This window comes from Pituophis catenifer, unplaced genomic scaffold (assembly GCF_029215685.1).
Source record: "Pituophis catenifer annectens isolate HBS135680 unplaced genomic scaffold, rPitCat1.0.hap2 SCAF_3, whole genome shotgun sequence".
Taxonomy (NCBI): domain Eukaryota; kingdom Metazoa; phylum Chordata; class Lepidosauria; order Squamata; family Colubridae; genus Pituophis; species Pituophis catenifer.
Window position 1 is genome coordinate 141,220,443 of NW_027256883.1, and position 26,002 is coordinate 141,246,444.

Genomic DNA, 26,002 nt, shown 5'->3' on the forward strand with positions numbered 1-26,002 from the left:
ATAAACAAATAAATAATAAAAACAAATTAGGTCATGCCACTCAAAAAAATACCCAAACCCAAAGGTTATAAAAAGGACAAGCCCAGAGCACATCCTTGGAAGCATCAACATTCCCAACTTGTCAGAGATTAGTCATACATGTATCATTATCAACATCTATATACCCATAATTCACACAATGTATTTTGACACTTCTATGCACCTTTTCTATAGGTTTGGAAAACAGGAGGTCAAAAACTCAAGTTCTTCTAATAGAAGGGAATTAGGTCTGGAATACCAGTAATCCTCGACTCACAACAGTTCATTTAGTGACCATTCAAAGTTACAATGGCACTGAAAAAAGTGACTTATCACAATCTTTCCCAGTTATGAAAGGGTCCAGGGTCATGTGATCAAAATTCAAATGCTTGGCAACTGGGTCATATTTATGACTGTTGCTGTGTCCCAAGATCATGTGATCCCTTTTTGCGACCTTCTGACCAGCAAACTCAACGGGGAAGCCAGATTCACTTAACAACCCGGTTACTAACTTATCAACTGCGGTGATTCACTTCACAACTGAGGCAAGAAATGTCATAAATTGAGACAAAACTCATTTAAGAAATGTCTCACTTAACCACAGAAATTTTGGCCAATTGTGGTTGTAAATCGAGGAACAGGATGAAGAGCCCATCCAGAAAGTCCTAATAGTTCTATCACTGGGACTTATGGAACATTCTCAGCACTGAATCATCAGTGGGAAGAATGGAGAGTGAGCAGACAAATCCTGTTTCAAACCTCAGTTATAATCCAAGTGAGAAATGGAGAAGACTCCATATTTAGGCATTTTGAATCAGTAGTGGTATTCAGTCAGTTTGTACCGGTTCAGGCAAATGAGTTCTTAAATTACCCACATCCACCCCCCACCTCCCACTATCAAAGTAGATCCTGGGCGCTGTGTTGCGCTGCAATGGAGAAACGGACAACTGAATGGCTGGCACAAGGGAAAGAGAAGACCACTTTCCCTCCTCCTTCCCTCGTGCCGGCCACTCCATTGCCCATTTTTCCATTACAGCGCAACGTAGCACCCAGAATCCACTTTGATGGGGGTGGTAATTTATCAACCGGTTCACCCAGGGTCGCCATTGCGGAAGGCTTATCCCGCATGTGCGGTGGACCTGGAGAACGGGGATAGGCCACGCCTCCCATGACAGCCAATCTGACCCTGGGCGAACCGGTTGTTAAATTATTTGAATCACACCACTGTTTTGAATTCCATCAGTATTATGGTGGCCAACAGAATCAGCTATCAGGATGATCTCCTTCAGAAGGGTTGAGTTGGGCTGACTTTTATCAACACTCAGCAGATCATGTTAATGTGGAACCTTTATGATACATTTATGATATGATATCATTATGATATTAGTTAATGGCTCAATAAGAGAGAGAAATGGCAGCTCTTTTTCATTATTCAAACTCTTGTCTCTTTTTCCGCCTTTTCTCAGCTTAATGCATTGCATTCTAACACTAAGTATCAATGGTAAATAAAAGTGTTTACATGCTGCTCTACTTTTGAAGACTTTGAATGCTTTACAAATGATTAATTATGTGCCATCAAGTCAGTGTCAACCCTGTGAGCATGCTTTTCTTCCTGCAGACGCATACTTTTCTTCCTTTCATTGCCAGGAGCCGGGGTGAAATCCAATTTTTTTTACTACCTGTTCTGTGGGCCTGGCTTGGTGGGCATGGCAGAAGAAGAATATTGCAAAATCTTCATTCCCACCCAACTCTAGGGGAAGGATAGTGCAAAATCTCCATTCCCTCCCCTCCTGGGGGAAGGATATTGCAAAATCTCCATTCCCACCCCACTCTGGGGCCAGCCAGAGGTGGTATTTGCTGGTTCTCTGAACTACTCATAATTTCTGCTACCAGTTCTCCACAACCTGTTAGAACCTGTTGAATTTCAGTCCTGCCATGAGGGTACCATCATCAGTTTATGGTGAAGATGACTTTGCTGCGTATTCACCTATGTCAGCTTGTCCTACCAGTCTTGAATGGATTATTGAGAATATCTGTAGCTCAGAGTTGAATTGTCAAGTCTTTGGTGCTCTCTTAACTTGGTCGTTTGCTTGCAGACATTTCATTAGTTAATGTGGTAAGATCATCAGTGCCCTGATACTGTTGCCCTGATGCATCATCCTGAATGCCCTGATCAGTGACCTAATCAGGTCACTGATGAGATTAGCTCACTGGATAATGAAACTTCTGCAAGCAAACAGCCAAGCTCAGGACATACCTATCTGGCTACTGATTAAAAATTTAAAAAAAAAATATGCTTAGGGCTTTAGTTGCTCTTTATTTTTTAAAAAAATAGTTTGTAGATCAAGTTTACCTCTATGTGTTTGTTATGACTGACTGGGATATTCGAAGAAATGAGTGGTATAATGAAATTTGGGGTATGGCAACAAATGATAAATTAACAACAGAAATTAAATTTTAAAAAGGGATGATCAAAGCAAATAATTATAATGAAATGTGGGGGGATTTTATAAAATCAGTGTTGGTGGAAGGCAAAGGGAATAAACCTATTCAAGAATATATGTTGTTTTGGAGGGGATAAGGACACGTTCAGAATATATTGTATATCTTTTAGTTGTTATAGACGAAGAAATATAAGGCGGGGAAATGGTCTCCAGGGGTGGGGGTGCACTGTAATATTTGGGTTTTTTTTCTTTTCCTTTTTCCTTTCTTTTTTTGTAATTAGATGTATATGTACTATGTTTGTATTTTTTTAAAAAAATTAAAAAATAAAATGACTGATTGGTCAGAATGCCAAGCTTGTAAGGAATTTTATTGCAAATTTGGATCTGGCTTGGTCTAAAATATCTACAGTTTCCCTACTAAAACTGTGTTTGAAGGTGTCAATCTATTGTTAAAGACACTGTAAGTGTAAATCTTCTTCCTACACATATCACACATCTATCACATAACACCAGTGGAGGGTTGCCCCCGGTTCAGACCAGTTCGCAAGAACCGGTAGTAAAACCGGTGGGAGGCTCTGCCCACTGACCTGGACATCACCCTAGGTGATCTGCGTGTGGGCGTGATGCGAACCAGTAGTAAAGGTAAGTAGAACCCACCCCTGCATAACACCCATATAAGCAAGAAACAGTGCTTGGAAGAAGTCAAGCTCAAAGGCCATCAAGAATCCCCAAATAACTTCCTTTTTTTCTTGAAGCTGGGTGACACAACTCCAACGAAATGAAATAATATAGTTATAGAAAAGAGGCAGCATTTTGTTCTGTCTTCCAATAAGTGGTTCAGAATAAGAGTTTTGGAAAGCCACCGGGATTTCTTTCATCCTTTGTATTTGCATTACAGCATTGCTCTCTGTATTTTACTGTAAAATACCCATTTTAGAGCATTGTAATCCAATGTTTATTACATCTCAGTCGAACCCTTAGCAGGCCTGCCAAACTGGTGGCCCATGGGCCAGATGCATCATGCACAAGCCATGTCCAACCCTGCTCCACGAAGGCAAAACCCATCGGGATACATGACGATACGTCACGTGATGTGAGCGAGTTTGACACCCATGCCTTAGAGGTTTGCATTAGCATTTAGTTACTAGAATTACTGAATATTTAAATATGTTTTTTTTTATTTATTTATTTTTAATTTGATTTATATGCCGCCCTTCTCCGGAGACTCAGGGCGGTTTACAATGCGTTAAGCAATAGCCTTCATACTTTTGTATATTTATACAAAGTCAGCTTATTGCCCCCACAAACTGAGTCCTCATTTAACCTACCTTAGAAAGGATGGAAGGCTGAGTCAACCTTGAGCCTGGTAAGATTCGAACCTGCAGTAATTGCAGGCAGCTGTGTTAATAAGAGGGTGCTTTAAACCACTGTACTACCAAGGCTCTATATCTGTACTACTATAAGGCTCTAAATATTGATTTGGATAAAGCCATTGCATGATTGTGTGACATCAGTATCTCTTATCAAGAAATATTTCTTGTTTGGCCAATCAATACTAAACTAAACATGTGCTTACTCATCCAAAAAACTTTTCCAAGATGGTCATGTGACAAAATTTGATTCTTTATAAAACAGGTACTTGCACTTTCTGGTTGACATTCTCCTACCATAATGAAAGCTGTAATTTTAGCACTGGCATTGACCCTTGTGGGTAAGTAAGCATTTTAATTTATAATCTTTCAAAAATTGAACCTTAAAGAAACTAGTCCATTTTCATCAGAACAAATAAGGGAAACATTTTTGCACATTAATGGAGACATTAAAAGTTCTGTATGACTACAGCAACATTAATCCAAAATCCCTCAAACCCTTTTATGTTTCTTATACTTGGGTATTTTAAAGAATTTGAATTCTTTTTCCTCGCAGAAATAAAAGCATTTTTTTACTTCTATTTTTATCTTTCAGGTTGCCAACAAAAAAGTGATAGTAAGTATTTTCCCAGCCTAGCATTATTTAATTATATAGAATTTTAAAAGCCAATTTATGAGTCTATAGATATGTAGCAGTATATTGTCCATACATTACCTTAACATGTGTTTGAATTTTCACAGAAACTGTCTTCAGTCCTGATAAAGTTTTATTGTATGATTATGAATTTGAAGTTCAGAACAAAATATCCAAAAATGGCTTTTCAAGTGCTGGACTAAAAGCTAAATGTAAAGTAGAAATTGGAAATATTGAACAAGACCGGAAGTTTCTAAAGGTAAGGAAAGAAATCCACTTTGAAAGTGAGTTTGTGCTGTTTACATGCTTGGGAAGAGGGAAAAAAAGACATCCATTTTTCCAGTTTAGAATATATTTTCGGCTTTATTTCCTGATATACAGCAAATGCCTTACCATACTTTATCAGATAATTATAGTTAGTTCAAACTAAACAGGGGCAAAGTATAATTTCAGATCCATGGTTATTTTTGCTGGATTAATAAAATGTTACTTCATTAAATGATTTTCTTTTTTGGCAAGCAAAAATATTTAAATTCACGTGACTATTTCATTACTTGCAGGATGAAATTTACTACTAAGGCTTTACTTAGCAAAATGGCTTTCTTTTCTTTCTTTCTTTTATCTGTATCTGAGTTACTATTGGTAAAATGACTAGATAAGTCTCCTCAGTTTTCCTGACAATATTTGAGAATTGGTTTGCCTTTACTTGCTTCCTAGGGCAGAGAGAAACTGACTGGTCCAAGGTCTCCAGCTGCGGCTTCATAGCCATAGGCATACCTATGGTGGGACTAGAAGTCACAGTCTCCTAACCTGAAATTTTAACTACCAGACCAAACTGACTCTTTTTTGCAAGTTTTGTATGGTCTGCCATATTAAAAGATTTGATTGTACACAATTATTTGCTGCCCTCCCATGTAAAATGATACTCTCATTTACAGATCAGTAGCTATATAAAGAGTTCGTATTTTCTTCCGTTATTATTTGGTTACCTTCAAGAAGGATGGGGAGATGTTTTTTCCTAGTACTAAGGCCAACTTCCTCATGGAGTAGACTTCAGTTGTGTAAAGATTGAAGGTCTTTCCATTCCTAGTCATATTGTTGGTTGAATATTCCTGGGAATTACAATCCAAAAAAAAAATTGAGAGTCTTGGGTAGTTCTGTAGCATATATGTCTTAATTTTCCCTGTCACATCATCTGCTCTAGTCTTAACATGCCACTGTGGCTAGGTAGACAATATTTTTTAAATATATATATATATATATATATATATATATATATATATATATATATATAGCTACTGCATTTTGGGGGAGGTGAGGGACCACATTTAGTTTAGTTGCTTAGAAATTACACAAATTTTATTCAAGGTGAGGAGACCCTTTCCAACCTTCTGTTTCACAATTTTGCCTATCTGTGAAATAGCATTAATTGTGTTTATATGGCCAAAATGGCCCCTGCAACAAGCAGGAACCTCACACAGGCACAAAAAGCCCAAAAAAACCAACTTTCACACTTTACACACACATAACACAACACAACACAACTGGCTCACCCACAATGTAAAAGCAGCTGTGCTAGACCCAAAATGGCCCCTGCAACAAGCAGGAACCTCACACAGGCACAAAAAGCCCCAAAAAATCAACTTTCACACTTTACACACACATAACACAACACAACACAACTGGCTCACCCACAATGTAAAAGCAGCTGTGCTAGACCCAAAATGGCTCCTGCAACAAGCAGGAACCTCACACAGCCACAAAAAGTCTAAAAAACCAACTTTCACACTTTACATACACAAAATTCCACATATAGCTTTGTGAGATTTTGTGTGTTTGTGTAGTTAGAGTGAAACACTACAGAAACACACAAAATCTCAGAAAGCTGCACAAATATTATTTTATTTTATTTTATTTTATTTTTATTTTTATATAAAAGCAGCTAAATTTAAAACTTCCTAAACTTTAAATGGCTAGGTCTAAAAAAAGAACAACTAAAAAAAAATCCCAATTAACTATTTTTTTAAAGCTCCCAAAGGGGAAAAAAATTTACAGGCAGGCAGGCAGACAGGCAGGCAGAAAGAGCTGCTCACCGATGAGCTTGATTGCAGGCAAGGAGATTCAGTTGCTTGCTGATGCAATGGATTGCATCAGCAAGCGAAGCAAGGCAGGCATGCGAAGGTAAGCAAGCTGGAGGCTGGGGGAGGGAAGGGATTTTTGCTACCGGTTCTCTGAACTGCCTGCCGCCATCACTACCTACTCGCCTGAGCCGTCCGAACCGGGAGCATTTCACCCCTGATTGGACCCTACTGTTTGGAAAGATTGAAGGCAAAAAGTGAAGGGGATAGCAGAGGATGAAATGGTTAGATATGTCAACAATGCAGCGGACATGAGTTTGGGCAGTCTCAGGGAGACACTGGAAGATGCAGGGGGCCTGGAATGCTGTGGTCCAAGAGTCGGAGAAGACTTAGTGGCTGAACAACAAAAATAACATTTTACCCATCTTTAGTTGTTCTCAGATTTAGTCTAAACTCAGCTATAAATTCTGACTTTCCAGAAGTCTGAATCCTATATTCAGAAATTGGCTTGCTCAAAAGAAGGCATTCACATATGATTCAGCTACAACAATCTATTTCATTATTTCAGGCAAGATTTTAGCCCTGTCTACACAGGAGCTTTGTCTCCTGCCTTTCTATAGGTCTCCCTATACTCCAGGATTTAAACTCCAAATCATTTTCTCTTGCCTTTATAAGGGAACAGCTCATTCTTCTGAGAACCTTGGAGACATCTGATCTACACTGACATAAAATTTATATCTATCTTGGAACAATGGACTCCTAACTTAAATAACTCTTGCACCATTTTAGATTACTTTAAATACTAAGATTTTTATGCTAAAGTAGTGTTACATCGCTTTATTTTTAATATCCACATAGAAAGAATTTATGGCTTCTTTAAAAGTGTTTTTTTAAAAAAATTCAGATGGGAGATTTAGGAAGAATAAAATTTTACTATGTATGTTTTTTTAATCTCTTTGTATGACAGATTGATTGTTTTGAAGGACTGGATTACAATGGCATATACCCCTGGATCAAGTTTGTTTCATCACCCAAATTAACTGCAGTGTTTCAGAAACACCTGAAGAATGTAATTGTTACATTTCAACACAGAAATGGGCATGTCGATGACATAATGGTCCCAGACCAAGTCTCAGAATTTGCTTTAAACCTCTGCAAAGGAGTTTTGAATTTATATGAAAATACCATCAAGATTGACCAGAAAACATATAATATAAAAGAGGTAAATCATAATTCCAGTTTTATTTGTGGTATGGCATTATGACCTTCTGCTTTCCTTTTGTCCAATAACACAGTTAGTTCTGTTGAGGTTGTAAGCAACATTACTGTGCCAGGCAAAAATTTTGAAGATGAACATGATGTCTCAGTAGTATGATTTTATCTGCAACCAACTTTAGGTTTACTGTGTTTGGAGCGATTGCCCTAAACTGAAGATCCACCGCAGTTACTGTGTAGTCTTTGATGTTAGCATCAATGAGAACTTCCAAATCGCACCTTCAAATCATATAGAGAGAGCAAGGTTTTTCTGCTCTAAGGTAAAGGTAAAGGTTCCCCTCGCACATATGTGCTAGTCATTCCTGACTCTAGGGGGCGGGGCTCATCTCAGTTTCAAAGCCGAAGAGCCAGCGCTGTCTGAAGATGTCTCTGTGGTCATGTGGCCGGCATGACTAAATGCTAAAGGCGCACAGAACGCCGTTACCTTCCCATCAAAGGTGATCCCTATTTTTTTACTTGCATTTTTTACGTGCTTTCGAAATGCTAGGTTAGCAAAAGATGGGACAAGTAACGGGAGCTCACCCCATTATGCGGCACTAGGGATTCAAACTGCTGAACTGCCGACCTTTCGATCGACAAGCTCAGTGTCTTAGCCACTGAGCCACTGCTTCCCTTTTTCTGCTCTATGCACTGCAAAAAGTTGATTGGGTCCATGAAAGAACTAGATGAAAAAACGCTCACTTAAGAACACCCCATTTTGTATCTCTACAGCTTTGTTTCTTGATTGAAGAGTCCAGAAATGTACAAGTTCCACATTCTGAAAAGTTTTGAAAACCAATATTTAGAGCATAGCCCAGAGCATAATATATGTATTCAAGTCCCACTAAAATGTTAACAGTGCAAACTTATACCTATCTAAAGCATAGATAGAAATGCATAGATTATTACATTCAATGGAATCTGCACACAAGGTTGGGATCATGAATGACTGCCTCTGTATTGGACTGTGCTCTCTCTTGCGCGCGCTCTCTCTCTCTCTCTCCCTCTCTCTCCCTCTCTCTCTCTCTCTCTCTCTCTCTCTCTCTCTCCCTCCCTCCCTCCCTCCCTCTCTCTCTTTCCCTCTCTCTCCCTCTCCCTCTCTCTCCCTTTCTCCCTCCCTCCCTCCCTCCCTCCCTCCCTCCCTCTCTCACTGTCTCTCTCTCTCTCTCTCCATAGTGTATATATACTATATAAATACACATTTGAAATAACTTGCTGGTAGAGCTAAAATAAAAGAAGATAATTCTTCTTCAACTTCTACAAAATAAATCAGCAAAATTTTAATTTGGCTAATAATAAAATCCAAAATTAATTCTACTTATATAAGTAAATTATATATCTCAACTGTATACTGATATTGGTAAAATAGTTACAATTATTTTTGTAGAAAATGCAGAATATAATTAATTTAATTTAGAAAACAACTATCTGAATACGGGAATATTGTACTTTGGGAATTTACTTGGCATCTACTGTCTACTGACTATATTTGATCTCTGATTTGTATAAATTTTTTACTCACTATCCATGCTATTTTTTTAGCTCATATCTTCCTCTCATTAAATTAGTCCGAATCAGTTGAAATCAGGATCATTGTTTTTATTGGAGGCTATATTCCACAATATCTAAATTATCTAGCATACCATTCCATGTATAGTACCTAATAAACAAATAAAATAGTGGTAAAAAAAAAAAAGACTATTATACTGATCACTAAGAATCAGAAGAGCTGCAAGGGGCCTGCAAGGGACCTTGGAGGTCTTCTAGTCCAACCCCTGACCGGGCAGAAGACCCTATACCATTTCAGACAAGTGGCTGGCCAGTCTCTTCTTAAAGACCTTCAGTGATGAAGCACCCACAATTTCTGAAGGCAAGCTGTTCCACTGGTTAATTGTTCTCACTATTTTCTCCTTCATTCCAGGTTGCTTCTCTCCTTGATTAGCTTCCATCCATTGTTTCTTGTCTTGCCTTCTGGTGCTTTGGAAAATAAATTGACCCCCTCTTCTTTGTGGCAGTCCCTCAAATACTGAAATGCTTTCATGTCACCACTAGTCCTTCTTTTTTCTAGACTAGCCATACCCAGTTCTTGCAACCATTCTTCATATGTTTTAGTCTCCAGGCTCTTAATCATCTTAGTTGCTCTTCTCTGAATTTTTTTTTTCCCAAAGTCTCAACACCTTTTTGTAATGTGACTAAAACTGAATGCTGTATTCCAGGTGTGATCTTACTAAGGTTTTATAAAGCAGCACTAATACTTCATATGATTTTGATTCTATGCCTCTGTTTATGCTATCAAGGATTGTATTAGCTTTTTTGGTTGCTGCTGCACGCTGCTGGCTCATATTTAAATGATCATCCACTAGAATTCCAAGATCCCTTTCACAGTTACTGTTTTTGAGCCAGGTTTCACCTAATCTGTACTTGTACCTTTGGTTTTTCCTGCCTAAGTGTAAAATCTTGCTTTTCTCCACATAAAATGTCATATTGTGTTGTGGCATTCCTGCTCATAAGAATTCATCCATAGGCCTTTGTATTTTAGGAAGGGTGGGGGAAAGAAAAAAAATCATGGAAGGTCACATGTAGGTTTTTTGAATCACAGCCTTCCAACACAAATTCTTCTTCTTTCATTTCATATCGGGCTAATTATGTGAAGGTATTGCTACAATGTGGAACGATGAATAGCAGTTCATTAAGCTAATGGCGAGTATAAAGCACATGGAAATGTCTGGGTTGAAAAAACAAATTTAAACTTAGAAATTCTAAGTACGTACTGAGGTTTCACTTTTGATGAATACCAAAAAAAATCGATATAATGTTAGAGATCTGCGTGAACTCGGCTAATATAGGAAAGAAAGATCACATTTCTTTGGCAAGTGAGCTAATTATTGCTGCTTTCATGGTCCATCTGCTCATCTACAATTCCAAGGCTTCTAACACAGGAATGTGTGAATTGTAGATTAAGGATAATAGGGTTTTTAGGGATAATATGCCAGTTCTAGCTCTGAAATGTCTTGCTTTTGAGGTGTAATTCTCAAAAAAAAAAAATTATTAAAAAATTCCAAATTATGCTTTATATAAAATAAGCCTTAATTTAAAATGAATAAAGAACTTTTCAAAGGAACCTGCCGGGTCTTTACTAAGGACTGTAGAGGTTTGGCATGATAGAGGAGGAGGAGGAGGAGGAGGAGGAGGAGGAGGAGGAGGAGGAGGAGGAGGAGGAGGAGGAGGAGGAGGAGGAGGAGGAGGAGGTGGAGGAGGGAGATGACTTTTTTTTTTTAATTTGATTTATATGCCGCCCTTCTCCGGAGACTCAAGGCGGCTTACAATGTGCTCAGCAATATTGATCAAAGGCATTAGGAATTAGAAAGGAAACTGCAATTCCCCAAGTGAATTGATACTTTTCATAGGTATCTTTTCCTTTATATTATATGTATTGCATTGTATACATTAATATATTTATTTATTTATTTATTTATTTATTTATTTATTTAGAAAAGTTTTTCAGTTTTATTTCTTATATACATAATATAAAATGTACATTTTCTTATACATAATTAATCCTACATATACATGTTTTCCTTAAAGAAAGCATTAAAATAAGGCATTTTAATTACATTCGGAGTTGCTTTTCTACCCTTTCTTCCCTCGTTTCACAACAATCCTTCTTCTTCTTCTCCTCTTTCCCTTTCCTCCCTCCCTCCTATCTTCTCCTACTTTCTCTTCCCTCCTCTCCTACCTCATCCTACTTCCCCTTTCTTTCCCCCACTCCTTTCTTTTTTTCCCCCTACTCACCTTCTCTCCTACTCCTATCCCCTACTCTTCCTTCCTCTCCTTTTCCTTTTCTTCCATTCTTCTCCCTCCCTTTCTTCTTCCTCCCATCTACTCCTTTCTATCTTCTAGAAATAAATAAATATTTTATTTATTCATTCATTCATTGATTGATTTACATTTATTTATTTTGCAGAATGGCATTGAAGGTAGATGTGACACCATCTACCTCCTTCAAAACACTGAAAACCCAGATGAATTCTTGATGACCAAATCCAAAGATTTAACTACTTGTGATAACATGGCTAGAAAGATTGTTGGTGTTGCCTATGTTACTCCATGTGAGTTCTGCAGACAGGTCAGTACCATTAATGGATGTGTGTGTCTGTGTGTAGACAGAGATAGATGTTAAAGACATGTTGAAGCTATAGAGATACAGAGAAGAAAGAAAATAATTTTAATAAACGATTGTTATCAAACATAGATATAGATATACATTATATATTTGTATAATTTTATTAGAAATTTTTAAAAGAACATTAAAAATGAATACAAACTACTAATAATAATAACTTTATTGTCATTGTACATGTATACACAGTATACCCATAAAACAAAATTCACTTAACACCCAAAGACCAGGTCCAACACACATAACAATCCCCAAACACAACAGCCCTGGCAGTGCAGCAGACTAAAGCACTGTTATTAACATCAGCTGCCTGCAATTACTGCAAGTTCAAATCTCACCAGACTCAAGGTTGACTCAGCCTTCTATCCTTTCTAAGGTAGGTAAAATGAGGACCCAGATTGTGGGGGCAATAAGCTGACTTTGTATAAAATATACAAAAGTATGAAGGCTATTGCTTAACGCATTGTAAGCCACCCTGAGTCTCCGGAGAAGGGCGGCATATAAATCAAATAAAAAAAACAAAAACAAAACACACTGCCACCCACCATAATTCCCCACCCCTAAACCATCCAAACATCCACACAACAGACCAAGTAATACTGTCCAACAGCTCACTGATGGTGGCCCTTTAGTTCATTGTTGAGTGCAATTATAGCTCTGGGATAAAAATTATTCAGAAATCTAAATCTAAAGTAATCTAAAGTAAGAAATAAAAATCACTGCCGAATCTTTCCATCTTTGTGCAAACAATAATCCCGCAGCAGTTATCATGCACAAAACAAAGTTTCATGAGTTTTCCCAACTGTTTGTCCAACTGTCCCAAAAGAAGACTCCTTGTACGTTAATCTTTAAAATCATGCAAATCAATATATGTACTTGAATCTAGAATTTTCTAGCTTTTTTACATGTCCACCAAGAATGATAAAAATATTCCTTTTGTTTTTCACCTTTCAAACAAGAATTTGAAATGCCTTTAGACCAGGGGTGAAATGTTCCTGGTTCAGACCGGCTTGGGCGAGTAGGTAACGATGATGGCCGGTAGTTTGGAGAACTGGTAGCAATGGCAGCAAAGTCGGGGAATGCTCGCCCTTCGCCACGCGGTGTATCCTACTGCTCACCTTTCTCCCGCGACTGGCTGTCAGGGAAGGCAAGCGCCCGAAAGTTAATGGAGTCACTCACTCTCCTTCTTGAATGAGTCGCTCTGGTCCACGCACCAGCTGCGCAAGCGCACACCATTTCTTGAATTCAGCGGCAAGTTGGGTGTGCGCTTGCACAGCCGGCGTGTGGACCAGAGCAGCTCATTCAAGAAAGAGAGTGAGAGACTCCGGTATCTTTTGGGCACTGGCCTTTCCTGACAGCCATCCGCGGGAGAAAGGTGAGCAATAGGAGTCGGGGAATGGTGCATTCCCCGACTCCAGGGAATGGGGTGGGTGGGTGGAGCCACGTGGCGAAGGGCGAGCAGCAGTGGCTCTGCGGCAAGGCTGGAGTCGGGGAATGGTGCATTCCCCACTCCGGGGAATGGGGCAGGTGGGCGGAGCCATGGGAGAAAGGTAAGGACACGACGGCAGAATAGAAATTTAAAAAAATTTCCCTACCAGTTCTGTGGGCATGGCTTGATGGGAAGGGGTCTTGTGACTGAGTGGGCGTGGCTGTGAGTGACATCAAATTGGTCATGCCCACTCAGTCACAGGACACCCCGACCACCAAGCCACGCCCACAGAACCGGTAGGGAAAAATTTTAGATTTCACCCCTGCTTTAGACATTTTTATCTGGTACTACAATTCATCACATGGATTGATCCATTTTAACGTGCAATCACAAATTGCCAAAGAGAAAGAGACAAATCAGTTATGTCCATTAAACATTACTGGCATCCTTTTTAATATAAATTTAATGAAAGATTTTAAAACAAGAGTAAGTATTAATATAAACTGAAACACTAAGAAAGAAAAAAAATAACAAGGAAGAAATTGCAAAGAAAGCTTAAGGGGAAAAAGAAAAAAAAGTAGAAGAAAAATAGAAAAGAACGTGATCCAGTGGATCATGTTTTGTCAGAGCTCTCTGCTATGACCTGTCCATCTTGGGTGGCCCTGCACGGCACAGCTCATAGCTTCCTTGCACTGTGCAAACCCCTTCACCACAATAAGGCAGTGATCCATGAAAGGGACTCTTATTGTTAACTATATCCAAGCAAACTTACTATATTTTATTGTATGAGTAGTCATGCTATCATTTCTATTGCATAAATTGCTTTCTAATAACATTTTCATATATATATTTTTGTAAAGAAAAATAAGAATTTTCAAGGCACAAGTACATACAACTACAGAATGAAGGATTTGAAGGAAAGGAATGAGAAAATAATCATACAACTCACTGCTCAAGAAATTCAGCAATTCTCACCATTCAGAGAACGAACTGAAGAAAGTGTCATAATGGAGTCCAGGTCTTACACCTCTGTTATAATTGCTCCAAAATTATGAATGTCTTTATTTTATGATAGTATCTGGCTACCTACCCCTATCCTTTAACATGTATTCCATTGTGTTTCCAGAATTGTATTTGTTAAATCCCAAATTATCATAGAGTATTATGGTTAGCTATAAAAGTGAAATATTTTGTTTATTTCTTTTATCATTATCTATCCAATAACAAATATTCTCAGTAAAATGAGAAGAGTCATTTTGACACCATATGTCCAGATTCAAATACGACAAGTTAACATATGCCAATATCAGCCTGAAAAATTTTATAACATTATACAGGATATTTTGTTCAACCAATTTTAAATGTTGAAAGTATTGACTGATGTACAAAGATTTTGATTACTAAAGGATAACATTAATGGTCCACTCTGTTACATGACACATTTACTTCTTTTTTGAATAAATACTAAATAATACAAAACTGGTTCAATATTAATTAAGGTAAATTACTATACCTTAATTCTGTGGCTTAGAATTAATTTTTAAGGAGAGCAATGTTGATTTACAGACCCACTAAAATTATATAGGTTAGGTGAACTGCTATCTCATAATAGCATAGTTTTGAAGTTTCAGCAATATTTTATGACCTGTAGATCAAGTACTATTTGTATTAAAAGATGAGCGCAATATCAAAGTACCTAGATTTTTGTTTTGATTTTTATCAAAACAAAAACCAACTGGTAACCAAGGACAAAACCATAACCAGTGTTCATAATTTCTTTTCTCTTAATTTCATTATATCTTCATTCTTTAGGCAAAAACTGGAACTTATTGAAGCCCACAGCCGCTTGCCACAAATACCTTCTAACTTGAAGAAATACGGGTCACTTCTATATAGTTTTAAAAATGGTCCTCTACTTCCTGTTCCATTATCAAAAATCAAGAACCAAAACAAGGAGGTAAGCTTAAAGATTAGAATGCAAATGGGTTTTTGCTTCCATGTAAATATTCTTGGTTCAGTAATGAAACAATAACTGAAAATGTTTTGAAGTTTAGTGGTTGCTTTTTTTAACCCACCCCCCAAAAAAACCCTTATCCAACAGATCGAGGATGGATTGCATTACCTGGCAAATGAAAATGTCCCAAAAGATGGTAAAAGATTTCTGCATCTGGTCAACCTTTTGCGCACAGAAAATGAAATTAATTATTCTGAAGTGTTTGACCGCTATTATGGCCAGGCAATATATAGGTAAGATAAAACAGGAAGTTATTTTACTCTTGAAAACCAAATTTGGATATTTAAATCCAAATAATCACAGTTCAAACATTATTTCTCCTTTTTCCACAGACCCATCATTTTGGATTTAATCTCTGCTGCGGGTAGTTCAAGGGGGCTAAAATATGTGAGGCACAAAATAGTTCAACAAGAGATCAGCACGATTGAAGCAGCCCAAACATTGCTTGTCTTCTTCCATTACTGCAATGCATCTGAAGAAGTCGTCAAAGAAGCTATGGTAAAATACTGCAGTCGTTCTTGCTGTTGCTATTATGATGATGTTAAAGTTGTTAACTGTTTATTATAAGCAGTAGTACACTTACAACCAAAACTCTGTTTGTGGAAGATTGAATAGAATAATTGAGGGGAATGCTAAAATGTGACAATGCATGCATGTTGGCTTTCCCACAGATTTACAAATAACTTCTAGCCTCTAAATTCACTCTCCATATCTTGAATGAAATTCAGTGCAGATGCCGAAGCTGTTGCTGAACCATATTTCCCAGCTTTTGCAATGGATCATCTGTAAGGCTATAAGGGTCAACCACCTCATCTAAAACAAACTTTCCTAATAATTTGATTAGAATTTGCACTTCCACCATCATAGACCAAATCATGAATTTCTATCTTGTGTAAAAGCTAAGGCAGACTGCAAGGTGAAATGCAGAAACCTGAGTGCTATACAATATATGAAAAAAGAAACGAAAAAGAAAATATGTGGTTAAAGCTTATTCTGCTTTATTCTTAAATTGGCTTTAGCACGTTCTTTTGATTATGCTGACTGGAAACTATAGCAGCTGCAATTCTAACATATCTGAAAGCTGTCACTCTAAAGAAACTCATATTCTATCCTTCTAAAATGATAATACTCTCTGCAAAAAAACTATGGTGATTCTCCATGTATAAGTCTGTAATTATTGACATGCTTGCCTGGGGCACTGACACCATCTAATGGAATGTTCTTCAAAATGCTGCAGATATAGCAGAAAATTTGTCCTGAAATTGTTCTTAACTGTATTCAAGTCTCTTTATCAGATCTTGGAAATACTTTGCTGACTTATATCTGAGTCGGCTCAAGAAACTGAGCCGGATTATCTTTTTGTTTGTTTGTTTGTTTAAATGAAGCCTTGTCATAAACTCATAAATCAGGGCTTTAGGCAAGCCACTCATCTGTGATGTGGAAAAAGTGATCCTGATCAGTTCTTAGAGGAAATATTGGGATAATACATTGTAAGATATCTTACGTGGTAAGATATAAACACCATAGACAATTTTACAGATGCTAAGCAGTGTAATTGCTTTATATTTTGATCTTTCATTTCTGACTCTGATCTCATGTGTACTTGTATCAAAGTTACAGAGCCACATGTTAAATAGAAGCGAACCTTTTGCTTTGTAATTGCAACTGCCTTTGCTACTCAGTTATAGTAACAGCCGAATATTCTTTCCACAGGCCATTATGATAGACGTTCTTAAAGGTCCAAAGAGCCTCTATCGTACTTCCATCTGTCTTTCCTATGGATCATTACTTTCCAGATACTATGCTGTCTCAAACACAATCCCCGACAAATATCTCAAGGTACATTGCCCAGTTTCAATTCTGTTTCTTCACCTAAAAATCCTTAAGCTCCAGAGTGCTAACTCAGCTCAGATGAAGGAACTTTCAAATGAAAATACCTCTGTTGAATAGTTTTCAGGTGTTACTACAAAACATTAAAATGAGATTTTTGCTTCACTGGCATCAGAATTGTTAACGCCAACCAGAACGGGGGGCGGGGGCGGGGGGGGAATGTGAGAACAACAGAAAACGTTTAACATTTATATGGCATATTTGCCTAATAAGTTTTCATGAAAGTTTTATATGACTTGTTCTTTTCTTTTATAAAGTATTTTTATGAAGCTCTTATTATTGTAAGTCTCTTTTTAAAAAAATAAATGTAAGATTCCATTGCTTAATTAAAAACAATAGTAAATGTGCCAGTTATGTATGCCTTAATGTTGCCTCTAAAGAAGAATTTTACTATTTTTGTAGGAAATCTATATTATTGTTAGCAGCTAGAATAAATAATTATCATTGCTTTCCATACATTTTTAATTTATTTTGAAGTTTATGTTGTTGTACACTAGCATTGGAAACATACTGATATATGCATGATTTTATATATGTTTACAAATAATCATACAGTATGTATGTATATACATATACTGTATACATACATACATACATACATACATACATATATACGTATGTTTGTAAACATATATAAAATATGTTCTAGAGTTATTAGAAGAGGCAGTTATGGGCATCTATTATCTGGTGCTACAATACCAGTTTTCACTTGATTGTAAAATCACATCAAGTTAACATTTGATATAAGTAAATCCTTTACTTTTTAAGAACCATATTGCATTTTTTTAAGGATACCCTGTAGTGGCCAACTTAACTATCTAGAATTATGTATCTACATTTAGCCAAATGAACTCATCTAAACCAAGAGCGTATAATAATAGATGACTATTATTTTATGTATTGCTCCATCCAAATGTCATTCAAAGAAACAGCTATGCCTTTCCCACTTGTGGGGATACTCACAAGAGTACCTTGTGCACTTGTATTCTTGATTGGAACTACTAACTATCCATAACACTGCACCAGGTTTACTATAACACAATATTTTCCACAGCCTCTGATTGATTTTGCAACTACAGCCGTAAGATCATCTGACATAGATGCAAGTGTCTTGGCTTTGAAAACATTTGGAAATGTGAGACACATAATTGTCTTGAAACCCATTATGAAGTATCTGCAATCTGCTGTTCCCTCTGATGTTAGAATTCAACAGACTGCTATCATGGCTCTAAGAAATCCTGGCCAAAAAGATCCTATACGAGTAAGTAGGGTGGGTTTTGGGTTTTGTTTTTTGGAGGAGGGGAGATGGTTAATTGGCTTGGTTTTGCTTGATTATTACAATAACAATATCATGGAGCAAGTGGTTGAACATAAGTTGACCCGTAATTATGTACCATAATTATGTGTCGTAGTTTATTGTATTAAGCCAAAATATTTTCCAGTGGAGAGAAACAAAGCATATAAGTCTCTTCTGTTCACATTGCCGGGGAATTTTCCTTAAAAAAGTGAATGGGGGAGAAAAGACAAATTCACTGATGGAGTCACCTTTGGGGTTCCTTGTATAAGTTTGAAGCCATTATTCCTGCTTTCACAGGAAAAAATAATAATGTTAGAGGAAGGCAACACAATCACTTTGAATTATTCTGCCATTTCCCCTCAAAGAGCTGAAATATCCTGAAGGTTCTTTTCTCAGTAAATGAAAGAGAATAGCACCTAAATATTAGTTGGGTATGATTTTTGAACACACATAGTTTCTTACGCAAAACACTTCCATGTTTCTTGCCAACTACAGGACTGTGCCCCAACTACATATTTGTTTTAGGCCAGACATGGAATGCGGTTATTTGCATACTCTTTAACTCATTTGTGACAGGAAAATATTTCCTAACTCATATCTCATTCAAAAGCCTCACTTCCTTTAGGGAGTTTAACAGCTCAGTCTAGTGGGAAGAGTCACACTGGGTGATTTCTATTCTGTTTCTGCTTATGCCTTAGATAGGCAAAAGATGGGGAAAGTTATACTAGGTCACCAAAAAGCATTTGATTATATAAATCTTTGGCAAAGACAAGAAGAGGAAATATTGAATTCAGGGACTAACAATCCTTTTGTGTAATCAGCATGACCTTTCTCCACCCATTTCCTATCTTTTCTCCTCCTCCCTTCCCCTCACATTAAGTACCACAATTAAATGCCACTATTTTATGTTGGTTGAAGTCCATTTTTACTTTGTGGCATTAGTTGCTGCTGAATTCTCTCATGCTTGCTAAACCCCTTCACAAATCATTTGTTTATTTTTCTTATTAACTGTACAAAATTGTACAGTTGGCAGATGGCAATGGAGACCGAATCAAATTTTAAAAAAAGCTTCGCTCTTGCTGTTAAAATGATCCTCGCTATGGTCAAAAATAGTGCAACTTGGAAACCTTGCAACATTTTCCTGGGGCTTATTTCATCCTCTCGTATTAACTATACATCTCTGTAAATTTCATCTCTTTCTTGTGAAGAAAAGTAAGCGAAAATATAGACTATAACACAAATTCTCAATACCAGTTTCTATGAAATTTAACACACACACCCCAAAGTGGACAACTTTTCCGGGAAAATTTTTTTTTCCTTGTTTGTTTCTTTATTTATTTGATTTCTAGACTCATTCTTCTCAACATATGACACAAAGTGGCATTAGGCATCTTAACTTGCTAGTAATGAAAAGAAAGATATTAGTGCCCTTAGTTGTCTCTCTTTCCAGTACAGCAACACTGTGTCTTTTTTTCCCCCATTCTAGATAAGGAGAAGTCAAATATGGCATTTCCAGTTGAAGCCCTTAATCAGGAACAAGCAAGAATGGGCTCCCAACTCCATATTAACATAAAATGTATCTGTTAATTTTCAAGGACCATGAATGTATCAGAAGGTCTTTGCACAACTCTAATATTTCCTATCTATTTTGCACAGGTACAAGGAATTTTACTTCCAATAATCAAGAATTACAAAATTGCTCCTCTTGTCCGCACATGTGCTGCCTTTGTCCTTCTGGAATTAAAACCTACTTTCCCAGTCCTGATGACTTTAGCTAATGCAATGTTACATGAGCCTAGTATACAGGTTGAAAACTTTGTCTTCATGTACCTCAGCACAATAGCTGATAGCAGATCTCCTGAATTCCTAGTGGTGTAAGTCTCATTTTAAAAAATGCTTTTAACCACAAGTAACAAAGAGTAGACTTCAATGTGAACCTTGGTGGATCTATCCTTTTTCTTTCAGGGCTCCTTCTTACAGGATGGCTCTCAAAGTACTATCGGAAAAAAGTCAAAGATGGGCTGGTTATTCGGTCAGCAGATATTCCAACATTGAGTACTTTGATGGTAAGCAACATATCGTCTTCTATTATTATATATCGCTTATAACCAAACGGTGATTTAAAATGCCTCTCTGTAGGGTTTTGGTTTTGCCACCTTGAAATTAATCTTGACTCCTGGTGGGTGGCTGCCTGGACTGGTCCTTGGAGTCTTCTTGACAAGATTTCAAAAATGGGTTGCCATTGCCTGCTTCCTAGGGCTGAATGACAGAGAGTTTTTTTAAAACTTGCAACTGGCACCCTCCCACCCCTGAGCATCTTTGTATAGCCTACAGTTAGCACACTGGAGTGCAGCAGTCCTGACAACATTTACTAAAATGGTTTATTTTAATAAGGGTAATATCAAGGAGTTCTAATTCTAGATTTTTTTTTTCTTGGACATAAAGCTGTTAGGGGTCCTTGGTGCTCCCTGAGCTTGCTTGTTTTCTTGCGGACGATTCATTATCATTAACTAGGTAACATCATCAGTGCTAGCCTAGTGCTAGCTAGTCTAGTAAGGGTAATGAAATGTCTACAAGAAAACAAGCAAGCTCAGAAAGCCCCAAGGACCACTCATTTCAATCGTGATCTACAAATATTCTCCTTTATTGACAAAGTTTGGTCAATCAACCAAGCCCTTCTGCACAAAACCCATTCAGGTCTATCACATCATTTTCTGCAGGATTGTCTCACTGCATAACTGTGCCTGTTGTTCTGTCCTCCAGTATCACTAGCCAGCACTAAATAGCCAATCTCTTTTCTTACTGCATTTGCTGCTTGTCTCCAGAAACAATAATAATACTTGAAATAGCAGCAAAAAGGAGTTTAGCAAGTGGTTGGCAGAGGTCAGGGCCACCAAGGCATGGTAGAAATTACTTGAGTTTTGAATGATTTGAGATGAGGATGAATTCTTGCTACAGCAGTAGAGGGAACATCAAAGGTGAATAGTCTGTTTGTCTAGAACAGTGGTTTACCTAAGCATCTCTAAAATCCTGATCCCCCCCCCCCATGACATATAATTCTTACTTTACTCAAAAAATGAACTCTACCCATGTGGAGGAAGCCTAAAAGGCCATTAACTTGATTTAAACAAGGTTCAAATTTCCCCCATTAAAAATCAAATTGCCCCCCTGTGGGGAGTGGGCCCCACATTGGGAACCACTGGTCTAGAACCAAGACTAACCCTTAGTTAATGGTTTAGCTTCTCAAACTATACCCAAGGTCATAACAACGTTGGGACACCAGGAATGGTGCCAGTCTCAGACCAGTGCACTTCACAATATGGACACAACCCATCTATAGAAAAGGAGGCTCTACTAGGCCCTGCATATAAAGAACTTTCATAGCACTAAATTGTTGGGAAAATCCCAGAAATTTACCTACATCCAGAGAAAGAAAGAGGTCAAAACATACCTGAAAACTTTGCACATGCAGCTTAACAAAACCTTCTCTCCGCCTTTTTTTTTTTTTTTTTTTAGAAGTGGAATTCATTATTACAATTCAAGTAGTTCAATTAGTGCCATTTCAGGCAACATTACAGATTTTCTGGAGTGACATTACATGACCATTTCATTAATTTCATGATATAAAATTAAGTAGCACACATAAAGCTGAGACCAACGTTATTTGCATTATTCAGACCTGCTTTCTCCCAGCTGTATTTTCAGGAATGCCAAAGCCAGATGACCTTTGTGCCCTCTAAAGAATGCTCATATGCATGAAATAACATTGCGTTTTATATGTAACTTTATCAGCCATGTACAGTTCTATTATTCCTTTAACTAAGTATGGTTTGGATCCAGATCGGCTATTCTGCTGATGGAAGACTTCTTTTCTTTTATGGAATCCAGCGGAGCTGCTGCAGGGGAAAAATGTGATTGGTTCCTTCTTTCTACCTGCAGATCCTAATCATTTTTTTTTACACAACACTAGCAGCTTCTAACCCTCCAAAAGGTATTTTTTCCCCAAATATAGGAAGGGGTTATATAGATATTACCTTCTCTATCTTTTTTCTTAAAAAAAATGGGGCTCTTCTAACATTATCTGGATCCAAGTCTGTGAAAGGAAACAGAAAAATGAATTCCAGTTAGGAATACTGGATATTTCATGACATACCAGGGGTTACCTTTACTACCTTTACTTACCTTTACTACAGGGGTTACCTTTACTTACCTTTACTACTGGTTGGCAGCAGGACTGTGCACGTGCGTGAGAGAATTGAGAGTGCATGTGTGCTCTTCTGCGCATGCGCAGAAGCGTTTTGATGTCGTTGGGGTCAGTGGGCAGAGCCTCCCACTGGTTTTACTACCAGTTCTATAGAACCGGTGAGAACCGGGGGCAACCCACCACTGATACACACCTATTTCATAATCAGGAACTTTTGCTTGATAATGATTGTTAAACTTGATAGAGCCTTGATAGTAGAGTGGTTTAGTGCACCCTGTTATTAACACAGCTGCCTGCAATTTCTGCTGGTTCGAATCTCTCCAAGGCTCAAGGTTGACTCAGCCTTCCATCCTTTCTAAGGTAGGTGAAATGAGGACCCAGTTTGTAGGGGCAATAAGCTGACTTTGTATAAAATATACAAAAGAATGAAGGCTATTGCTTAACGCATTGTAAGCCGCCCTGAGTCTCCGGAGAAGGGCGGCATATAAATCAAATTAAAAAAAAAAACTATTAATGCCAATGTCTTTGTCTGTACAGCATTTATTACTAGAAACATAAATTCTTAAGAATCATTTGGCTCAGCAATGCCATTTATCTTTACCAGAACATTTGTATTATGGCTTGAAAAGCATTAGAAAAAATGGTAAATCTATCATGGTTTTCTCATCCCTTCTATTAATATTCACAATATAATATAAATATGATCAACAGTATGTATGTATGTATGTATGTATGTATGTATGTATAATATAAGAATAATGGATATATTTTTCCACTAGTACATGTAAATGTATGGATTCAGAGAATATTATGCCATATTATACATGTCAGTTGGTCACAACTCAGGTCCCAAATCTTGCAAAAATTAACAATCCCAAGGCATTTTGGAATGTAGACATCAGGAAATCTATGCCATTCTAGAAATAGAGAATATGTTCCATTATCATGCCCTTATAACTAGTTTCCCATCTTTCATCCAGAATAACTATGAGATTTAAATATATTCTCCTTCATTAGTGGAGAATGCCAAGCCTAAATCATATAATCATACAGTCAGAGGAGACTTTAATCCAACACTCCATTCAGTACAAGATCAACTAAAGCATATCTAACAGACTACCATCCAGCCTCTGTTTGAAGCTGTCTAGTATAATGGCAGCCTGTTTTACTGATGTACAGAAGTTATTCCTGACATCTAACTTAATCCCATTTCCTTGTGGTTTTAATAATCTTTTCTTTCTAATCCTGCCCTGTGGAAAAATAGAAAATAACTTCATTTCCTCTTCCATGTGACAATGCTTCAAATATGTGCAGAGAAGAGCAACAAAAATGATTAGGGAGCTGGGGGCTAAAACATACAAAGAACGGTTGCAGGAACTGAGCTGCAGGAATCTAGTTTAATGAAAAAAGGACTTTGGGGTGATATGATAGCAATGTTCCAATACCTAAATGGCTGCGACAAAGAAAAGGGGGTCAACCTACCTTCCAAAGCACCTGAAGGCGGAATTAGAAGCAATGGATGGAAAGTAATCAAGGAGAGAAGCAACCAAGAACTAAGGAAAAATTTCCTGACAGAACAATTAATCAGTTGAATGACTTGCCTCCAGAAGTTGTTTCCTACCCAACACTGGAGGTTTTATGAAGAGATTGGACACTTGTCTGAAATGGTATAGGGTTTTCTGCTTGAGCAGGAAGTTGGACTAGAAGACTTCCAAGGTCCCTTCCAATTCTGTTATTCTGTTATTTGAAGACTGGTTTCATATCTTCCCTGCTTTTTCTAACCATACCCAGGTCCTCTAATTATTTCTCCTTGTGCTTGGTCTAAGCCTTTCACTATCTTGGTATTCCTACTCTGAATTTGCTCTGATTTGTCCCTAACCTTTTTGAACTATAGTATTGCTAATGGTGGCTAACCAGGGCAGAGTAGTGGGGAATATGCGTGGAAGTTCCACTTGTCCAACATTGTTATAACAGACTGTTTTATACATGCTATAGACTTTGTGGCTATTTCATAAGTTGCACCCAGCAATTAAAGCCCAAACTTAAGTATTTATTTTCGACTTTGGAATAATTGGTCTTACTGGATTATCTATCTTGTCAGAAATTTACAAGGCTCGTCTGGGAATGAATTCAATGTTTCTTCATGAAGAAGAGAATACGCAACCAACATTTATAATGACCCATTTCAAGGCACTCTTCATGGGCAGCATATTTTCTCCATTGGAGGTATTTAAATATAGAACCATAATTATCTGTTGAACAGAATTATAAATTAAAGTTCCTGCTTTTTCTTTTGTTTCCTACCCACACTTCTTTCTAATGTATTGAGAATGCTGACAACAAACATAAAAAGTGTAACCTATACTTCTTAATGTTCATTTCTTATACTGAAATTCATACTGAAAATACAGTTGTTTTTATTTAGCTGTACCTTGTTTTTCAACTGATAATTGTACTCTTCTGAAGTCAACATTAAGTGACCTGTATATTACCAATGAATCTTTCATGTATTTATTCTTTTTTTAAAAAAAAAACTATTTAGCATTGGTTTCATCTGTGCATTATTTGATGTTTTAAAAAGTAGGAGGGGAGATGCATGGACCTCAAAACCTATGACAGCTTTTCTTTATTATATTTTCAGTTAAGCCATTCTTAAGTAAAAATGTCTCCCTTTGTGGGATTTTCTAAATGCAGAGACATTGTAGAGTCTTTAAATATACTGCAGGTTATGGATCTATTTAGAATAGAATAGAATAGAATAGAATAGAATAGAATAGAATAGAATAGAATAGAATAGAATAGAATAGAATAGAATAGAATAGAATAGAATAGAATAGAATAGAAATTATTTATTGGCCAGATGTGATTGGACACACACAAAGAATTTGTCTCTGGTGCATAAGCTCTCAGTGTACAGACAAGCAACAAGCGATAATCATAGTCATAAAATTCAACCATAAAAAATCATAGATACAACACTCAGTGATAGTCGTAGGATACTAAAGCAATCAACATAAATCATAATAGGATAACAAATAAAATCAATCAACATAAATTGTGAGATGCGACAAAGTTGCAGTCATAACAATCTAAGAAAATAGGACATGTGAGAAAAATAAGAAGTAATAAAGCCCTACTAAGTGGTTTGACATCTCAGGGCATAGACAGTGTTGTGGTAATTAGTTGTTTA

General features: G+C 37.2%; 1 protein-coding gene across 1 annotated transcript in view; it reads left to right on the forward strand.

Moving 5' to 3' along the window:
• Positions 1–3,085: 3,085 nt before the first annotated feature.
• The window catches only part of LOC139315055 (vitellogenin-1-like), a 48,400-nt gene continuing 25,483 nt past the window's right edge, over positions 3,086–26,002 (forward strand). Inside the window, exons 1-14 of the mRNA XM_070941079.1 lie at positions 3,086–3,104; positions 4,428–4,448; positions 4,574–4,725; positions 7,512–7,766; positions 11,763–11,924; positions 14,268–14,425; positions 15,220–15,364; positions 15,509–15,654; positions 15,754–15,919; positions 17,135–17,260; positions 18,366–18,572; positions 20,265–20,482; positions 20,574–20,674; positions 23,830–23,897. Of these exons, the coding sequence (XP_070797180.1) occupies positions 3,086–3,104; positions 4,428–4,448; positions 4,574–4,725; positions 7,512–7,766; positions 11,763–11,924; positions 14,268–14,425; positions 15,220–15,364; positions 15,509–15,654; positions 15,754–15,919; positions 17,135–17,260; positions 18,366–18,572; positions 20,265–20,482; positions 20,574–20,674; positions 23,830–23,897 (1,944 nt within the window). The remainder of the gene's footprint in view (positions 3,105–4,427; positions 4,449–4,573; positions 4,726–7,511; positions 7,767–11,762; positions 11,925–14,267; positions 14,426–15,219; positions 15,365–15,508; positions 15,655–15,753; positions 15,920–17,134; positions 17,261–18,365; positions 18,573–20,264; positions 20,483–20,573; positions 20,675–23,829; positions 23,898–26,002) is intronic.